The 18,901-nt window shown below is 35.7% G+C and overlaps 2 protein-coding genes across 2 annotated transcripts; one reads left to right on the forward strand and one right to left on the reverse strand.

The window, feature by feature from the left end:
- Nucleotides 1–3,295: 3,295 nt before the first annotated feature.
- On the reverse strand, nucleotides 3,296–5,839 carry LOC101209849 (protein WHAT'S THIS FACTOR 9, mitochondrial). The gene has a single exon (XM_004138487.3). The coding sequence runs from the start codon at nucleotides 4,897–4,899 to the stop codon at nucleotides 3,628–3,630; it is 1,272 nt and encodes a 423-aa protein (XP_004138535.1). The 5' UTR covers nucleotides 4,900–5,839; the 3' UTR covers nucleotides 3,296–3,627.
- A 4,292-nt stretch (nucleotides 5,840–10,131) lies between these two features.
- On the forward strand, nucleotides 10,132–16,661 carry LOC101206984 (MACPF domain-containing protein At4g24290). The gene is made up of 7 exons (XM_004138306.3): nucleotides 10,132–10,953; nucleotides 12,159–12,397; nucleotides 13,312–13,504; nucleotides 13,611–13,688; nucleotides 13,772–13,955; nucleotides 15,012–15,178; nucleotides 15,761–16,661. Exons 1-7 carry the CDS (start codon nucleotides 10,495–10,497, stop codon nucleotides 16,469–16,471), a joined length of 2,031 nt encoding a protein of 676 aa, XP_004138354.2. The 5' UTR covers nucleotides 10,132–10,494; the 3' UTR covers nucleotides 16,472–16,661.
- The last annotated feature ends 2,240 nt before the right edge of the window (nucleotides 16,662–18,901 follow it).

Below are 18,901 nucleotides of genomic sequence, written 5' to 3' on the forward strand. Positions count from 1 at the left end.
CCATCAAATTTTCAGAGAAGCTATTTTCATTTAAACTTGTTTGATGAAAACTAATTTACAGAAAGAACAGACCATCAGTTGTTTAATTGAATAAAAGCGTACATTGGACTTTGAACGGATGTTTCTGCACATGTATCTTTTTCGGTGATTTGAAAAAGCAGAACACGATGTTCTTGATTTAAGGAACCAATTCAATTTGAGAAAGCTGAAGCTGAGTACATGATGTTCTTCATGTTCTTGAAATCAATTTGAGGAAGTTGTGCACATGATGTTCTTGAAATCGGCTTCGTATTTTAGGAAGTTCTATTTATAGAGTTGGGTGTGCTTTATGCACTTGATCCTGGTTGGTTCATGGACCAGACCTATGAGCTTAACTACATGTATTTGAGTCATATTTTGGCTTTAGACTCAATCAAACTTAGCCCAATTAATAATATTTAATTGGATCAAAGTAATTAACTTAATCCATTGATGAAAACATATGATATCATTAAAATCGACTAATTTATGTTTTCAATTATAATTTGAGACACATGTCAATTTTTCTTAATTAGTCTCGAATTTAATTATATGTATTTTTCATCATTAACTTAGTAATCGATCTCACAATTTCTTATTCAACGGTATTTATTTAGGAGTGTATATTGTCACAATTACAACCTTTCAAATATGGGGCAGACAATTATGCGACACTTGCTCTACTAGGTGAACAAGTTAGTTGTACTAAATCCAAAAGTTAGGAGTAAACTCACGTCAGAGAATGATTTTATAAAATGTGAAAGAGAAAGAAAAGTGTTGCAAAAATCATTTAAGAAAGCAATTAAGGCTAACAATTGCTAGAAAGCTTGGTTTGCAAAGAATACAAGGCTTAATCAAGGAATTAACTAGTGAGTTTCCTCTATAATACATTTCAAACATTTTCAAATATGATATGCTTTCATATGAAAAGTGGAGAAATGTTACTTACAAGCAACATAGAAATTAAAGGAAACAAGCTAAGCTAAGTCAAAAGCATAAAAACAAGATTGAAGTTGGAACTCTTCAATCTTCTACTTCCACGTTTCATGGTCTTCAACATATTCCCAACGTGTTTCTTCCACGGGGAGGTTCTTCCACTTAACCCGGAATTCTTGGATTATCCTAGTGGGCCTTCTAGCCTTCCTTATTCAATTTACAAGGATCTCATCAACTTCTTTATCTTCTTTCTGCTTTAGGTCGACACATGGTCAAGCAATATTGTTGTTCTGCTTGTTGTCGAGATCTTGATGGTAGAGTTTTAAGTTGTTCAAATGAATTCATTCATGTAGGCAATGCCACTCTATACGATGCATTTTTTATCTTCTTGAGGACTTCTATAAGCCCTTCATATTTTCTGACAAGGTGCTAATAATCTTTGTGCCCTCTAAACCAAAATTTATCTCCAGCTTGATAAGGACTTGATCTCTTACTCGAAACTGGAGAGGGCGCCACTTTTTATCAACTCGCTTTTTCATACACTTCAAGGTTTTCTCTAAGTAAGCTCGAGCGATGTTTGTAATCTGCTTCCAGTCTTTCGTGAAGTTGTGAGCTTGTGGATTTCTCCCTGTATAAGGATGATAAAAAATATGAGGTAATAAGAGTTGTCTTCCACTTACAATTTCAAAGAGACTCTTCCTCAGTGACGAACTAGTTGGAGTGTTGAAATAAAATTAAGCCACATCTAGAAACTGGAGCTAATTCTTTTGTCTTGCATCAACGAAATGGTGCAAATACTCCTCGAGCATACAATTGAATCGTTGGTCTAACTATCTATCTAAGGGAGGTAGCTTGAAAATATATTTAGACTGGTTTTTAAGTAGGTAAATAACTTGGTCTAAAAGTTACCAATGAATCTATCATCCTTGTCGCTCACGATGCTTGTCGAGACTCTCCACAACTTTATGATGTGCTTAAAGAACAATTGTGTTGTTAATTCGACAAAACATTTTTGGTAGTGGGGATGAAAGAGGCATACTTCATGGTTTGTTTTGTTGACTTTTTTTAACCCAACTGTCTCCATCGTCTATCTCTTAACGCATCTTTCGTTAGCCGCCTCCATTGTCCATCTCTTCTCGCATCTCCCTTCGGTCGACTCCATCATCCATCTCTTCTCGCATCTCCCTTCCGACCTTGGCCTTCCCTCCATATCTCTCATCTCGCATCTCTCATCTTGCATTTCCTTTTTCTTCTCCGACTCTCATCTTCTTCCATCTCTTCGATTTGCACCACCACGCCGACTGACGTGCGAGACACTACCCAATATCAATCCTTCCCAACATCAATCCAAAATCCAAGGTTAGTATCAAAATTGATCTACTTAAATTAGTGTAGGGTAAGCGTTTTTAGACCCAATTTATAATACCAAAATTTGGGAGTTCTTTACAAAAATATGGAAAAGAGAATTAAGGGAAAAAAAGAACAAAAACCGATTTCCAAACTAAATCGAACTGCTTGTATTCGATTTGGTTTGAGTCACATAATCAGTGCGGTTCAATTTCGTAATCTTTTCTTTTTTATTTTTGATTCGATCTGATTTGACCCTAAAATGAACCAAATTGTGTCAAACCCTAGTTTATTAGAGCATTCAAAATGTTTAACCCTCCAACCTTTTTGTCCAACTTGTTCAGCCGAATCTGGAGAAATCTCACTTCGTCTGAAAATTCTCTAATATACAAGAATTGCTCTTCGATCTCAATCAATTACTCAGATTGTGACTTTGGCAGTTGTTTCTTTACCAACATGATTACGTCTCACTTAGTCAAGGAGCTATCAAAACTTTGATACCACTTGTCTCACAACCTTTTGAATACAACACGGACAATTGTGTGACACTTGCTCTAATCTGGTGAACAAGTCAGTCGTACTAAATTTGAAAGTCACCAGCAAACTGACAGTATGATTTCTCCCTTCACGTTTTGAGAGAAAATAGTTTTATAAAACGTGAAAGAAGAAAAGTGTTGAAAACACCGTTAAAGAAAGCATTGAAGACTGACAATTGCAAGAAAGCAGGGGCAAATTTATTAAGGGCTGAAGATGTTTGGACATGCGGTCATAGACAACAAATGCCTTGGACAAGCATGCTCATGACATATATGACATCTAGGTTAGATTTTTTTATGAAATATTACAGCATAGTAGGTTATTCACGAAAAAATTGTAGCTTTAGGCTATTAGTGTAATTGGCTTAATTAAATAGGTTCTTAGTGTAGAATGCTTTCAAAGTTTTTTTTTTCCGAAAAGGAAAGCCCTCAAAGTTAGAAAAGAAGACAACCCCTCATACAAAAAAAGAAAATAGATTTACTAAAATACCCACGGGGCAATAAACTATCACCAAAGCTCCTTATTTCCATCCGAAATACATAGGGAAAAAGGGAAAGGAAAAAAACAAGCCCAATTTAAGAAAACAAAAAACTAAAACTAAAGGAGCATAAGAAAGGGTTACGCAATTTCATAGTATAAAATAACTGCACTGTTTTATAAGAGAAACAAAACCATGTTGACGGACAGGTTGCTTACAAACTTAAAGGTTGGTTCTCCCTATATTCTGCTAATCTGTGCATGAAAGTTTCAAAAGAATGCTTAGGTGGCTGTAAAATTATGGCAACTTCTTTAGCAGTTGTTGTCAATCAGACCATCTGATTCCGAATCATATTCCAAAAGCATGTTATGATCGGACACTTCTTCAGAACTATATAGCGTTTCATTCACTTCGTCATTATGAAAGTGACCAGATGGATCTTTTTTGTACAAACCTCTACTTCTATCTAGTTGGCCTTTCCTCAACATGCTTGTAAATCTTTCCCTGATACTAACAAGAGGATGTTTCTGTACAAGCTTATCACCATCATATGCTTCTCGAAGGATTACAGTCTGCGTGTCATCCTTCTTAGAGATGTAAAAGATACCAGGATGACGCTCAAAGACTTTCGTAAACTTCTGAGGCAAAGAGAATGGTTTTCGAAGGTTGCTTACGTTCTTCCGTTCAGTTTTCTTTTGCAAGGTAAGGTGAAGAAGCTCATGAAAGACTCCGACAATCCTCTTTTCAGATACATCAGTACGGGGATCCAAATGAGAGGCATCACAATATGGAGAAGTGTAAGGGAGCGTCTGCCATTCTTTTAACCAATCCATGCATTTTCTATTCAGTCCAAAACCCCTTGTAAATCCGATTGGAAAGGCCAAATAGCCATTTCTTATGTCTTCTTCCATTTGTTGGGAAGCAGCATTCTTCTGCAGTTCAGAAACAGCAAGGTCATTATCCCATTTCAGAAGTTTCAACCCAATACGATGATCTTGGAGCCGGATGAACGAAAACATGTCATGGTTATATGGAATGAAAGAGTTCTGATAATCATATGGCAGCCCCATGTCCCATCTTAACTGGTCAATTGTCTGTAGAGGAAGTGTGCAACCACTAGTAAGCATTAGCAATCTGCAAAGCCTAGATCGAAGATCTGTCCAACACTGACGAAGGACAATGATTTGCTCCGCATGAAGTTCCCTAGCTTCTGGAGTTAAGCAAAATGATGGCACACGAGTGCCTGCACTATCGAGAATATGTGACTCATGAAAGATGGAAGGATATCTCCTAATGAAGGTAGACATCTTGACATCATTTGGAATACCAAGCTGCCGACGATGACGACGCAGATGGTAGACCGGTAAGCAATGTTCGGGACTTGAAGAGATTATAGACACAAGAAAGCAAACAGCCTTAAGGTCTTTCTCAGCACTCACTACAGTATCTAAGTCTTTATCTTTCACCCATTTTAGTCTTATGTTTACTAGATAACGACCTTGCAGGTAATTTAAATTCAAGCCCCTCTGGTTTTTACATAAGAAACCAGAGAGTTTAAGCCTGCTAAACAACCAAGCAACCATCTTCTACCATCCATCAACATATGAATTCCATCAACTTCCCACAAAACATAAAGAAAACATCAGCCTTAAATTTGAAGGAGTCTTCAGGATGCCGGAGCTTTCGCAACATTGATCATCATTTCATCATACGTACACATCTCACATACATCAATCAGACATCATATTAAAATTCACACAAAGTTCATCCTATCAGCACACAGATCCCAACCTAGCTTCGTTTCAGTAGTGAGCCTACGTACCTCAATGTTAAAAGCCCAATAACAGGAAAATAATATCCCTTCTGATGTAGAGCAAGAATCTTGGATTAACCTCTATCACACACCAAATACCAGCTTAAATTCCAAACTATTGGCTTACACAAAAGCATAAAACTCGTGTTTAAAGGTTTCCAGCACTCACCCAAAGTGCGACTAAAACCAACGCTAGTTCAAAATCCCCGAGCAGTTAATTCGATCCTACAAACATTCACAACCTAAGATCAAAACCCAGAACTCCTGAAAACTAAAACGAGCCCAGCCATCTCAAAGCCTTACTACGTACCAGAACGGTCTAAACGCTCTTGCACGCTGCTGTCAAAAACTCAGATCTAAATCTAAATACCATGGGCAACAAGTATTAAGCGTTCATCCAGTGGTGGACTAAGCTTAACCCGAGAAAACATCCAAAATCTTACCCAAAACTAGAACAATGGCGATGGCGGCAATGGCTGGCTAAACAGATCGGTGGGTTAGAGAGGGAAATAGAGATAGTCGGAACCCAGCCACGGACGGCGGATGGCGGACGGCGCGGTCTCCGCCGACTATCCAACTGGCGCGCGTGAAGTCTGACGGCAAGAGGCTGGCGGCGGACGGTGGTTGCAGGCAGAGACGGAAGATGTGAGAGAATGGGTGTTTGGTGTGAGGATTGCACGTGTGTTTACCAAAAGCTAATTTCATTTTCTTTTTTTTAAAAACAATAACACACTTTTTTTAAATGGATGTCCAAAAATTGAAGATAAAATGAATTATCTATTTCTGTTTTAAAACATTGTCGAAAAACCTTTTGTTTTCGTCAAACTTGAATGAAATTACTAAAATACACTCGAGCACATGTGAAAAGCAGGCCTGTCTTGTTCAGTCTCTCATCACACGTTTGATGTCACTTTCGTGCATCTTGGTTCGTGTCACTCGATGTTAGAGAAGAAGTCAGAAAAATGCGTTAGAGAAGAATACGACGTCATGGAGGAGATGAGAAGAAACGACGATCGAGAGAAAAATACAAATAATCAATTGTTGTAACGATCCAACTCTTTATACTAAGTTAATGTATTACCTTAAAAATAAATAACAATTTTGATAATTTTTTAAAAAGAGAAAAACCAAATTTTTATTAAAATACCATAAAAACAATGTTGGTTTTACAAATTGTAAAGAAAATAAAAATAAATAAATAAATATGTTTAAGATCAAAACAATGAAAAGTGGAAGCAAAATTGAATATTCATATGGCAAGTAACTGACATATTTTGTCACTCGCTAACTTTCATCTACCTTTACCTTTGCCTGAAATATTAAACATAGAAAATGGTGAGTATAAATATCACACCCCACCCTGAGCACCTGCTTGCTCGACTTGAGATGTGACGTGATGTCAGCTTTAGTCATTCACCTTCGGAACAACTCCAACTGACCCTTACTTGAAAACATGTAACATTTAACATTGCAAGTCTTTAAACTTGAAATACTTTGAAATCATAGTATAACCCATCTAAAATGCCTTTCATAAATGTATATAACATAAAGATATAAAATTTTAAATAAATACGGTAGTTCTTTTAACAAATTTATTCCTTTCATAACTAAAAATTAGACTAGCCCAACATGAGTAAGTTCAACACGCGGAGAGCCACAATCTATACCTAGAAAGAGGGAAAACATTTTGAAAAAGTAAGTCGAAATATTTTGTGAGCAACTATTTTTTAAAACTGAAGCTTTAAATCCATTTGTCAATAAATAGTCATTTCATAACATGATACTTGAAACATTTACATAGCTTTCCGAACACAATGTTCCATAGCCATAGACAATATTAAACCTCTTCGTTCAAAGACGGAATAGTCGTTGGAAAACTATCCTCCCTCTTTAAGGCATACAAATATGCCCTTCCTAATGGTCCATAAACTATAGGTTCGCCAACCCTACCATCACTATGGAGTTAACCACATGTGTACAATAGGTCTCATGGAATATTCGAGTTAGGAGAAAACATTTGAAAACATTGAAATATTTTTCTTAGCCTTAATCATGAAATCATTCAAACATGGTATAAATTGAACGTCAGTTCATAATCATTTATCATAAATCATAACTTGAAATAATAACATTGAAATTCATGCTTTATAAATCATTTCACAAGTTATTGCTTGAAACCATGTTTAATAAATAATGCTTAAAACAATTTGTTACTCACTACACTTGAATAAAGTCTTGGTCCTGAGATTCCTCTTAAGCCTCATTGATCTGAAAATTTCACATTTAATCCTTAGTTAATCTCTTGAACATGAAAACATTCAAAACTTCTCTTAAATTTTTTAAAAAATATCACAACAGCCCTTCGGTGCCCATTGACATAAGGGATGGGGCTGGCCGCGAGTGCATGACCTGGGGCCTTGTCGAGTACTAACCTCGCTAAGGTGGGTCGCGGGTCGTGTGTTAATCCTACAGTAAGAGTTTCGTGCACGTCCTTGCTGCATCGCGTGCCTTGCGCACATTGTGCTCCCTGCACACCTTGCGTGCTAACCTCTTAATGCAAGGTCATGCCCGCATTCTGAGTGCATGCCTAGACGCTTGACTGTGTCATGGCCTTGTCATGCGCGTCAAAATAGCCCAGAATAACCTCTATAACATTAAATCGCTCATCTCACCTAGCATGCATAACACCAACCTACTGCCTAGAACCTCAATTTTCGTCCAAAATACATGACCTGACTTTGGAAAATCATAACTTAAAATCCATAAAAAAAATTCATTCTATAAAGTTGCTCTAAAAAGTCTCAACTTTCTTTTCTCAAAATATTAGATCAAAATTTCAAAGGACGAGTTCTGTAGCCTTCTGAGAATGTACTTTGCTCAGATTCTTCTTGAAAATGACTCGTCTTCCTTGAACCAAAACGCAAACCTTCTCGCATCCAACTTGAATAACAACCCTCTTACAAAAACTAGACACAAGTTCTAAGCTAATTTTAAAACTAATTTGAGTGACTTTTCACAAGTGAGTTGTGAGAAATTCTTAGTTGAAGTTGCCTATTTATAGAGAGCCTTGGATGAAAATGAGTTGACACTTCATCCTTGATTAGACTCACCTCTTAAGCTCCTAATTACACCTCCTATTTCTAATCCACCTCATAAAATGCATGAAAAGTAATTAAGAACCTTGGATTTGGCCTTAAACCGATTGCTATAAACATGCCACGTACTTGTGCCAATCACATGGCTAACCTTTAAGGTCTTCTCACATAGCCTTGGTTGCTTAATGTCTCTCACCTACTAACCTCTTTCTCGTATAACCTTGGCCGTCTAACCTTTATGGTCCTTCTTTCTCACCAAACTTAAACGCTCAATGTCCCTTGCTAACCTTCAATCCTCCCTCGCGTGCCTTAACTGCTAACTCATCTCGCACAACCTCTCAAAGACATCTTTTCTCACCTATACTAACCTCTCAAGCCTTTTTGTTTAGCCATCAAACGCCTAGATAACCTCTAAGGAGCCTTCTCCCCTAGCCAAAATGCCCTGTGACAAACTGTTGCTAACCTCTCAAGTCATCTTACCTAACAAAAACACAAGTCTTTGGTCGCCTAGTCCATGTTCAAATGTCTAAGCATGGAGGTTATTAAGCTTCATCTTGGCCACCCAAAAACATCATTTGGAGGCTATATGGTCTTCTTTTACCACTCATTCTAACTTTTAAATGCCTAATGTTTCTCCAATTTGACACTTAGCCAAAATTTTCTATTTTTCCTACTTGACTTAACATAAAATCTTAATGTTTATTTTAAGAATTTTACCTTCTTGTTCTACAAATCTCTTTTTCTCTTGTCTTAGTCAAAACTTAACAAGTTCTAAGGATATTATAAATTTTTCAGGTTTTATAATAAACATATACTCAGTAAGGGACCCGCTACTGATCCCACTAGGTGACTATTACCTTTTCATTACGATCCTGCGAAGAGGTACCCAAAACTATCGTATGTCCGATGGAACACACACAATATAGTGATCTTGAAGGAACACTCTCATCTATCAGTGAATCCGAAGGAACATCTATGATATCGGGTTATAGTGATCCCGTTAAACCACTCATAAAAACATAACATGACAGACTGATGGTCGACACACACAGTCATAAATATGTGAAAGATGGTGATCTCGAGGGACACCCATATAGGTACAACCATAATAGCCAAAGTTAACAGAACACCATAGTCCATAACATATAGCAACATTATAAACATGACATGAATATCAATCATAACATCCTTAATCATGTAATTAATATATCATGCCTCATAAAAATCATAAACATGAAATGAACATTAATCATAACGTCCTTAGATTAATATATCATGCATCATAAATATATCAATCATCAACTATAGCACATTATGCATATTAGCTATATCAATGCATTAACGATAAATACATGCAAGCTCTTAAATTCAAGTTCGAAGGTCTAGTTGTAAAATCTCTTACCTGAGAGATTAGTAAAAAAACATACTCCCAGCCGACCATAAAAATTCTCCAATTAGTTCAATTCCAAAATTGAGGTTGAAACCAATTCAACATTGATGAGAAAAATTCATCATTTAAATCTTTAAGATTTACCAAAGTGACTTTTCAAACTTTTATCTTTATGTTTAAGTTTGGTTCATTGAACTTTAACTTGATCAATGAGCTTAGGTAAAGTTAAGGTAATAGATTTCTATTGCCAAACCTTAAATTGAAGTTGAAATGTATTGACGGAAAGGACTTGACTGCTATATGTAGATTAGAATATGTTGATGGTTAACACTGAATTGAGATGGTTTGGTGATATGAGTTAGTGTGTTTATTTTGACTGGTTATGTGTAGAGGAGAAGTATTGTTGATTGTTTTTAAAACTGAAAGGGCACCAAAATGCAACAAAAGTTGAACTACTTTGAAATTTTAAAATCATGAGAATGAGGAATTGATGGAAAGTTTAGTAAAATTCAACCACAAAAGTTGAACTTTAGTTTGTCGTTTGTAGTAGGGATTTTGATTTTGGATTTGAAAAGAATATTTTTTAGGGCAACTAAGGTTGAAGTTTGATATTGGAAAGGGAAGTGGGAGTTGGTATTTGTTTGGTAATCAAATCGGAAATTTGACTTCACGGTGTACCTTCCGCCGCCATTTCCGCCGGAGAGTCAAACCACGTGGGGTCTCTCCGTCGTATCCACCAATTTTACCTTTGAATTTTTCTTCCTCAAAGTCGCAATCAAATTTTTTTCACTTCGAATTTGAGACCCACAAGTTTCTTAATCCGAAAAATGTATTTCATTCATTATTTTTCAATGCGTATTTGGTCTGTTGTCAGTCTACCATGATTCGTATTTTATCTGGTCAAATTTGGGGGCAGGTCAAATTTTCAGATCTGTACCTACTTCTTTTACTTCTATTTCTTCTTCTTCTTCCTCCTCTGACCTTTTTGAATCTTATCCCATTCGCCTGGTTTCTCCCATTCTTTGTTGTTGATCATCAACTCACATCATCCTTCGACGACCTTGCTGTTGGAGGTTCCGCGATGCTCTCGCCCGAGAAATCTGTTGAGGTTCGAGCTTTGGACTGTTTGGGGCGAGGGTTTGATCTGACCAATGATTTTAGGTTGAAATTTGTTAAGGGAAATGGTGGTGGTGGACGGAGGTTGGTGGTCGTCGACGATGTTAACAAAAGGGATATGGTGTTTCCGGATGGAGCTGTTGTTCGGGGAGTTTCTCAGGATATTCGTTGCGATAAAGGAGATCGAATTCGCTTCAAATCTGATGTTCTTCAGTTCAATCAGGTTGTCCACTTTTTTCCATCTCTTTTTGCTCTTATGCGCTCTTTGGAATTTACTCATGGTCAAGTAATTCCTTTAATTTAATCTCGTGGATTAAGTTTCAATTCAATCCATCAAAATCAAAAGCTGGGTTGAATTTGATTCACGGGTGAAATTTAAATTTTCTCAAAACTCAGTGAGTGCTTTTTATCCGCTTACTTATTCTGTTTCTCATGACGACGTGGGACTGCCAAAATATTGAACACAGTCACGAGTTTTACTTTTATTCATCCAACCAATCTTTTGAAGAATTTTTGCTGGTTATTATATCGGCGACTCGGCAACATCTACAAAACAGTAAATTATTTAAGTTTGAATTACTCCATATCGTTTCCGGTGTCCCATGTCTGTGTCCGTGTTCGTACTTTGTATGATGGATGCAAATTGTAATGTATGTGAACTTTTGTAAGCGTGGATGCTCTGTTTCAAAAGATTACTCATTGAATTCAACAATGATTAAAGTTTAACCCCAGTAAGTGGTTAGTGGTTATAGTCAATACCGATGATAACTTGTGGACTTTACTATTAAGTCTCGCCAGATGTAAATTTATGCACCTTTTTTGTTTCCAAGGTCTCTCAACTTGAATATCGATTCATAGATATTAGCAAAAAAGTATATATTACCGGCATATTGGGAAAACATGTATAGCTTTTTTTTTTTTTGGATAAGAGGGAAAGCATGTATCCTATATTTCACTCATAAGTAACATCCAAAACTACCTCCTAACTAAATTCTATAAAATTAATTTGCGGTTCTTTGGCTGCTTCTTGGTGTGCAAGTTCGAAAGTCATTTGCAACTATTTTGTAGTTGTATAATTTGTGGACTTTTTTCTAATATCATCTTTCAAAGTTTTAAATTTGGGGCTTTATTTATTTATTCTTTCATTACTTATTTTTGTTTATTATTATTGTTGTTGTTATTATTTTATTAGGATCCTTGTAATTGTGGGGAAAATATGTTTCTTTTTTTCGAGAATCTTTGTAACTTTGACATCGTTGAAAGTTTTCAATAATTAATGTAAAACTTGTTTTTTCCTTACTTTATGAAATGGTCCATGAAAAGAAAAAGAGAAAAAGGAACTAACAAATGACATATATTCTGGATAAATTGCACTGCTTTTACAGTACAACTCTAAAAACTAAAATTCATACGTTTGGTTCCATGCAGATGTCTGAGACTTTGAATCAGAAATCTTCCATACAAGGAAAAGTTCCTTCGGGCTATTTTAACTCTATGTTTGATTTGAGTGGAGACTGGTTCCATGATGCTGCCGATGCGAATTATCTTGCTTTTGATGGTTATTTTATTGCACTATACTATTTGCACTTAACGGCATCTCCCCTTGTATTGCAAGACGAAGTGAAGAAAGCTGTTCCATCTAATTGGGATCCAGCATCTTTGGCCAGGTACTTTCTAGATATAGTGTTTGCCTTCTCGTTTAATGTTAAGTTGCTGTTCAGCTTCACAATTCTTGGTGGATTCTTATTTTTTTTGGGCCCCGATATTCTTATTTTATTGATATAACCCAAAAGAAAACATTATAATAAAGCTAATTATAGTCGTTAATACTTGCTAAGCCTTTGATATGATGAATGCTACTTAGTAATTAGTGCCAGTTACAGCAAAATAAGGGAGGGTTTGGGGTAAGAGGTTGGTTGTTATAGTCCTAGCCCTAGGTTATTATAGTTGGGTTATAATAGTTTGTATTTGGATGTAAATTATTTTAGTTCAGATTATAGCAGTATATGTGTGAAGTGTAAATATTTTAGTTTGAGAAGGATAGTAAACACACTTCAAAAAAAAAAAAAGTAAACACTGTAGCAAAGAACAAAAATGATAAATGTAAAATAATAAATACTATAGCAAATAGTAAGTACTATAGCAAATAAGAATTTTGAAATAGTATAAACTGTAGCTAAATGGAGATTTTAAATAGTATTTACTGCAACAAGAGGTGGTTATTATAGTCTTTGCCCCAAACGCTTCTAAGTAGTTATGCCTTTTAAATAACTCACAACATTCGGCATACATAGCTAGTTCATTGTTATGGAATGTTTTGAAGTTGTTTTTTCTTCTGATAACGATATCTACTTGGTTGATAAATGATACCAAGTACTAAATTTTGTGGCTGGATAAGTAGATTTGTATTTGAAAGAAAAGAATGTACAATGTGAGGAAAGGAACGCCCGTTGTCCACTTTTAGACCCGAGATGCTAGAAGATTAGTTGAGTTTTTGGTCTTTGCTATGCTCCTATACTATAACACTCAGCAGTTTGGTTTTTGAGTTTCATATTTTTTAACACTAATGAATAGTAGGCAGGTTCATACAGACATATGGAACACATATAATAGTAGGAACGGCCATTGGTGGTCAAGATTTGATTTCAGTACGGCAGAGACCTTCCTCGCCAATACCTCCTGCTGAGGTTCGGAGGCATTTGGAGGATCTTGGAGACATTTTATTCTCCGATAAAAGAAGTCCCTCTACTCTGCAGAGGAGAAGAGATGGAAAGGTCTGCCACTACAAAAAAAATTATTCAATTGGTTTCCTAAAACAATGTGCAAATGATTGAAAAATTATTTCTTTAAAGAGTAACTGAATATAGTCTTCTCTTGTAGGTTCCAGAAATATTCACACGAATTTTGCAGTCAAGTTCTATACAGTTGACCAGTATTTCAGAAACATCAAGCAAGGATGTAAGTCAAGAATGAAAAATCTGAGCTTGTTTTGAAAAGTGTTTCATCCTCTAATTCTTTCATGTTTACGCTGAATGTAACAGGGAATCACCTTAATTTGTTCCAAGAGAGGAGGGGATCCCTTCCTACACAGTCATACTAGCTGGCTTCAAACTGTTAGCTCAAAACCGGAGGTTATCTTATTCAAATTTGTACCAATTACTTCTCTTCTTACTGGGGTTGCAGGCAGTGGTTATCTTAGCCATGCAATAAACTTGTACTTACGCTGTAAGCAATTTCTTGCTTGTTGCAGTATTAACTCTTGTTTCACTTTACTTTTTTCCCTGTTTCATTTCCAGTTCTACTCCTTGCCTTGTTGTATTATTTCTGGAAAAATAGCCGTTTAACATGTAGATCTTAGTGCCTGATTAGAATTCGTATGAATATTTTTAGGGTGCGTATTTATTTTGTTTGAGTTACGAATCTGTCTTTGGGGGTGCTGAGTTGAGTTTTCAAGTTATGGGTATATGGTGCAATTTGTTTTGACCTAAATAATCTGCTTTTCTGGCGAATATTTTTTGTTTTTTTGGAAATTTTTTAACTTGATACATCTACATATTTTTTTTTTCCTGGAAAAAAATATGGATTGCCATTTTTTTTTAAAGCAATAGGGTTTTAGAGCTTCCTTTTGGATCATACATTTCACCTTTTTTCCCTTTTAACTGTTTTAACCCTTCAATTGCATGAATATTTTTCCAAAATTTTAACCCTCAATTGGGATGTCAACTTAAAATTTTTACATATATATTTCACAATTTTTTACAATTAACTATTGTATTCGAGGCAGATTAAATACACTCGGTCCATACAAACTACAAATTTACAAAATACTTTCACATTCATGGAATGTACAAAAAAAAAGAAAAAAGTTATCAAGGGCTTTAAGGCTTTTATAGTACACATGCACGAGGGTGTTGGAAATGTAATCAAAGTTCTACTTGGGCTAGTTAAGGAGATGATTACGAGTACATAAAGGAGAACAACTATCACCAATGGTATGAGAAATTCTGAGTGAAATCAAAAGTAAGGTCATGAGAATTTATGGTCGAAGTGGATAATATCATACAAAATTGGAGATATCTAAATAACTTATTGAGTTCTCTGAGCTGCATAATTACGTTGGTTCATTAGTTGATCTTCCTTGTCTTTTTCTCTCAAAATAGTATTACTGTTCCCTACCCTGAATTTTAATTCTTAATGAGATTAATGAAATTAAAGTCGTTCTTCCTTAATCTAGTCATATTTATCATTCTAGATCTGACTGAATTGCTTCTGCTATTATAGATAAACCTTCTTTGGGGGACTTGCAATACTTCTTGGAGTTCCAAATTCCAACACAATGGGCACCAAACTTCTGTGAGTTGCCTCTTGGGCATCAGAGGAAGAAGGCTTCTTGTCCCACCCTGCAGTTCACTTTTATGAGTCCCAGGACTTACGTTACCTCCACCCAGGTATTCAATTTTTTCTATTTGCATTCTACAAAATCTGCATTATCTTCACTCGACAACATATAAATTAGCAGCTTCTGAATTGTTCTTAGCGTACAAGTTTTGGTTGGTAATATGCGAGCACCATATATTGTTCTGCCGTATTTCCACAAAAATGATTTCAAAATCTTTTGGTATGTTTGAGAATTGTTTTTAGTATGAACATCGTGTTTAGATAAAAGTTTTTTCTTATTTTAATGTTCTATTGTGGAGACCTTTTCTTCATTTTCTTTCCTTTTTGGAAGGAATTATATTTTTCTTTCCTAGATATTGCCTTTATCGCGTACAAAACATTAATCTTTCTTGGTGGTTCAATCACTGTTTTGGGGGAAAAAGAAAGAAATCTGTTAGTTTGTTGAACATTTGTGCAACTCCTTAAGAAGAGAACACCACCTTAATTTTCATCTTTATGAAAGCAATAACATTCAATTTGCATAACAATGTAAAATTTAAGCTCGTTTCTTGTATTTCTCTGGATTAAGCAGCATAGCTATCTGATTCTCATTCACTATTGACCTTGTTTTGGTATTTAAATTTTCCTTTCAGGTCACAAGTAGCACGAAACCATTAGTTGGCCTTCGTCTGTATTTAGAAGGGAAGAGATCCAATTGGTTGGCTTTACATGTACAACATCTAACCAGCCTTCCCAAAGTCATGGCTAGATTGATGGGCTCATCCGATGTATCAAGTCGAAGTCGGTGGCTTGGCTCTGATGACAGCCACTCCAATAGCCAATTCCTTGAAGCTGTTAAATGGAAAAGCTATTCAAATGTGTGCACTTCAGTCGTCAGGCATGATCCCAACTGGTTGCAGCAAGATGGAGATGGTGTTTACATTGTAACAGGAGCCCAGCTACTCACGAAAGGGAAATGGCCCAAGACAATACTTCATCTCCGCCTGCAGTTCACTCACTTGCCTAATTGTGCCATTCGAAGAACCGAGTGGGCTGCTGCCCCTGAAACTGGTCGGAAGTCGACTTTCCTCACAAATTTGAGCACAACATTTACATTCACACAGCGAGCTGCTGGTGATAAAAAGAAGCAGGTCCCAGGTGCTCTGAACTCTGGTGTCTATGGAGAGGCACCGCCAGTCCCAGTTCGATCAAAAAAGCTTCTCAAATATGTTGATACAGCTGAGGTGGTAAGGGGGCCACACGATGCTCCGGGACATTGGCTAGTAACAGCTGCTAAGTTGGTAACTGAGGGTGGTAAGATTGGTTTGAATGTAAAGTTTGCATTGTTAGATTATAATAGTTGATATATAGTAGAGTTTGAATGTATAGCATAGGCTTCTACTTCATTGCAGGGATTTCATCATTTTTCTCACAGTTTTGGGGTGCCATACATAGCTAAATGTCATATTATATACATATTGGATTTGTTTGTTGTACAGAGTAACAGTTGAAGATAATAAGAGATCACAGGGCTGTATTTGCATTTGCTGTTCATTTTTTTACTTTTATATTTTAAATCCAGGTCTCCTAGTCGTAATGATATTAGTACACTTTTTAAGTCAAATTATTTCATTAACTTACACTTAACTTTTTCTTAATGACCTATGTAATTTGGGAAATTGTCAGAAAAGTTTTCACATTTAAAAAATAACATCTTCTGTTTTTGGAAACTTGTTAGAATAGTTTTTCTAGGTACACATTGTCCAAGATCGACCAATGAAATTTATTTAAAAATTTAACTTTTTTTTATGTCATCGATGCTTTCTTGGTGAATCTCGGGTTATATTAACCATCGGATTTCACTAAATTTTCAAATATTACTTTTTTTTTTCCGAAACTTATATCAAATGTTACCTAAAATTGGAAAAATTAATAAAAGTAGCCCATTTTTAAAAATTTATAAAAGAAATTTTCTTGGCCAATTTTAGTCGACCTTGACACCGAGATTCTTCTCAAATTTTAGAAAATTATTTCAATGGCATTTCTTGGTTCATCTCTATCAAATTGGACATTGAGATTTTGGGTTTTGTTTTTAAATTTCAAAATAAAGTGTATTCTCAAATGACCAAAATACTTTTGAAAGCTCAAGCGATTGATATTTGTAAACCTTAAACTCTGTGCTCATTTCAACTGTGACAAAATGTGTTTGCTACCAGAATTGAAGTGATTTGCCTGATTTTTGCACACCTAAATTTCAAGAAGTCATCCTCAAACTTAAATTTTTAAAGGTAATTTACTTTGAACAATTTCATAGTTTAGGGCTGGATTTTAAGTTTTGTTATAGTGTTCTTTGTAGTTTGATAGAGATTCTATGTTATTATAGATGGTTTCGTTTGATGAATCTCAACAATTTTATCAATTTGGGCTTGTGCAAATGAAGAATCTTGGTCAAAATTGATGAAATTGCAGTGAGATTTGTTGCGTTTCATATGCATGCCGTATTGCATCGTGTGAAGCCATATTGACAACTTGCTCACTAATGGACGACACTATCTCGTAGGCACAAACCTACAAATGCAATGATACTGTTAATACAAGCATATAACTAATGGAAAAAAGATATAATAAGCATAGAATTACTGGTGGAGTACAAATTACACCAAACACTTTTGTAATTATAGCCTTTCAATGATTTTCAACAATTGGAAGGCTATCATTTCTTAGTTCCCTAGCTTCTTCCGGGGGGCCCTCTTGTCCCTCGCCCTTAGGTTGTTATTTTTTGTTATATGAATATACTTGTTTCTTATCAAAAAAAAAAAAAAAACTTGAAAGGCGAAGGAAAATTCATATAGACTATACGACTCCAGAGATTTGTTATTCACATGTTTTTTCTTACGCAAGGCAACTTTTCCATTCATTGCCTTTTTCAAGCTACCCAGGGTCTTAACCCATATCAACTCATCTCACTCGTAGCTCAACTTATCTCACTCATAGCTGATGAAGTCCTCCAAATCACCTATCAAGCCTAACATGGTTCAATCTATGTGTTGCTTTCTCTCCCTCCTCATCATCGCCAACTCGATAAAATAAAATAGGGATATCTTCATCGGATCCTCGCCGCTCTAGAACTTAATATTTGGATAATCTTTACCCGACTTAGCACCGTTCATATTTATCCTATCGTCCAAATATAACTATTCATAGTTTAAGGGCTTTATCCTGTTCAAATTCAACCACATGTCTCGACCTATACTTCAACCCTGTGATAATGTCAAAATTTTTCAGTTCGAAGAATACCTTATCACCTAGTAATTTAAAGCTAATAACATCCTCTCGTTCTTCTTCAATCTCCTTGAGCAAGATGTAGAAAAAGAGGTCCATAAAAACCAACTTAACGTCCAAGAAATGTCCAAACATGGTTTTCCTAAACATAATCTGCCTAACTGTTAACTTGGTTTTATTGTTCAAGAAGATCTTCCTTAGGTGTGAACAACAAGTCAAGTTTGCAGGGAAAAGAAGTTTGCATTACGAATTTTGATGACAAGTGACATATGTAAAATAAAAAAATACATAACAAAACTAAATTAGAAATTTGTTTGTCTATAATTCGAGCCAATCTCAATCGAGAATAACATGAATTAACAATGAAACTCGGACAACATTGCACTAGGATGCCACGAGATAAGGGTTTTATATGCATTCTGTGATGTATCTCGACCCTACAAAATGCATATGAACTGCAACAAATCTTGGACAATTTAATCAATTTTAGCCGAGATTCTTCATCTACACGA

This window comes from Cucumis sativus, chromosome 6 (assembly GCF_000004075.3).
Source record: "Cucumis sativus cultivar 9930 chromosome 6, Cucumber_9930_V3, whole genome shotgun sequence".
Classification (NCBI taxonomy): domain Eukaryota; kingdom Viridiplantae; phylum Streptophyta; class Magnoliopsida; order Cucurbitales; family Cucurbitaceae; genus Cucumis; species Cucumis sativus.

What these genes read in the sequence shown, in the direction of transcription:
- LOC101206984 (XM_004138306.3), top strand. Translation starts at nt 10,495, where the DNA reads ATGATTCGTATTTTATCTGGTCAAATTTGGGGGCAGGTCAAATTTTCA. An exon ending in ATGTTCTTCAGTTCAATCAG is followed by an intron (nt 10,954 to 12,158) that starts GTTGTCCACTTT and finishes GGTTCCATGCAG; the next exon opens with ATGTCTGAGACTTTGAATCA. An exon ending in GATCCAGCATCTTTGGCCAG is followed by an intron (nt 12,398 to 13,311) that starts GTACTTTCTAGA and finishes AATAGTAGGCAG; the next exon opens with GTTCATACAGACATATGGAA.
- LOC101209849 (XM_004138487.3), bottom strand. Translation starts at nt 4,899, where the DNA reads ATGGTTGCTTGGTTGTTTAGCAGGCTTAAACTCTCTGGTTTCTTATGT.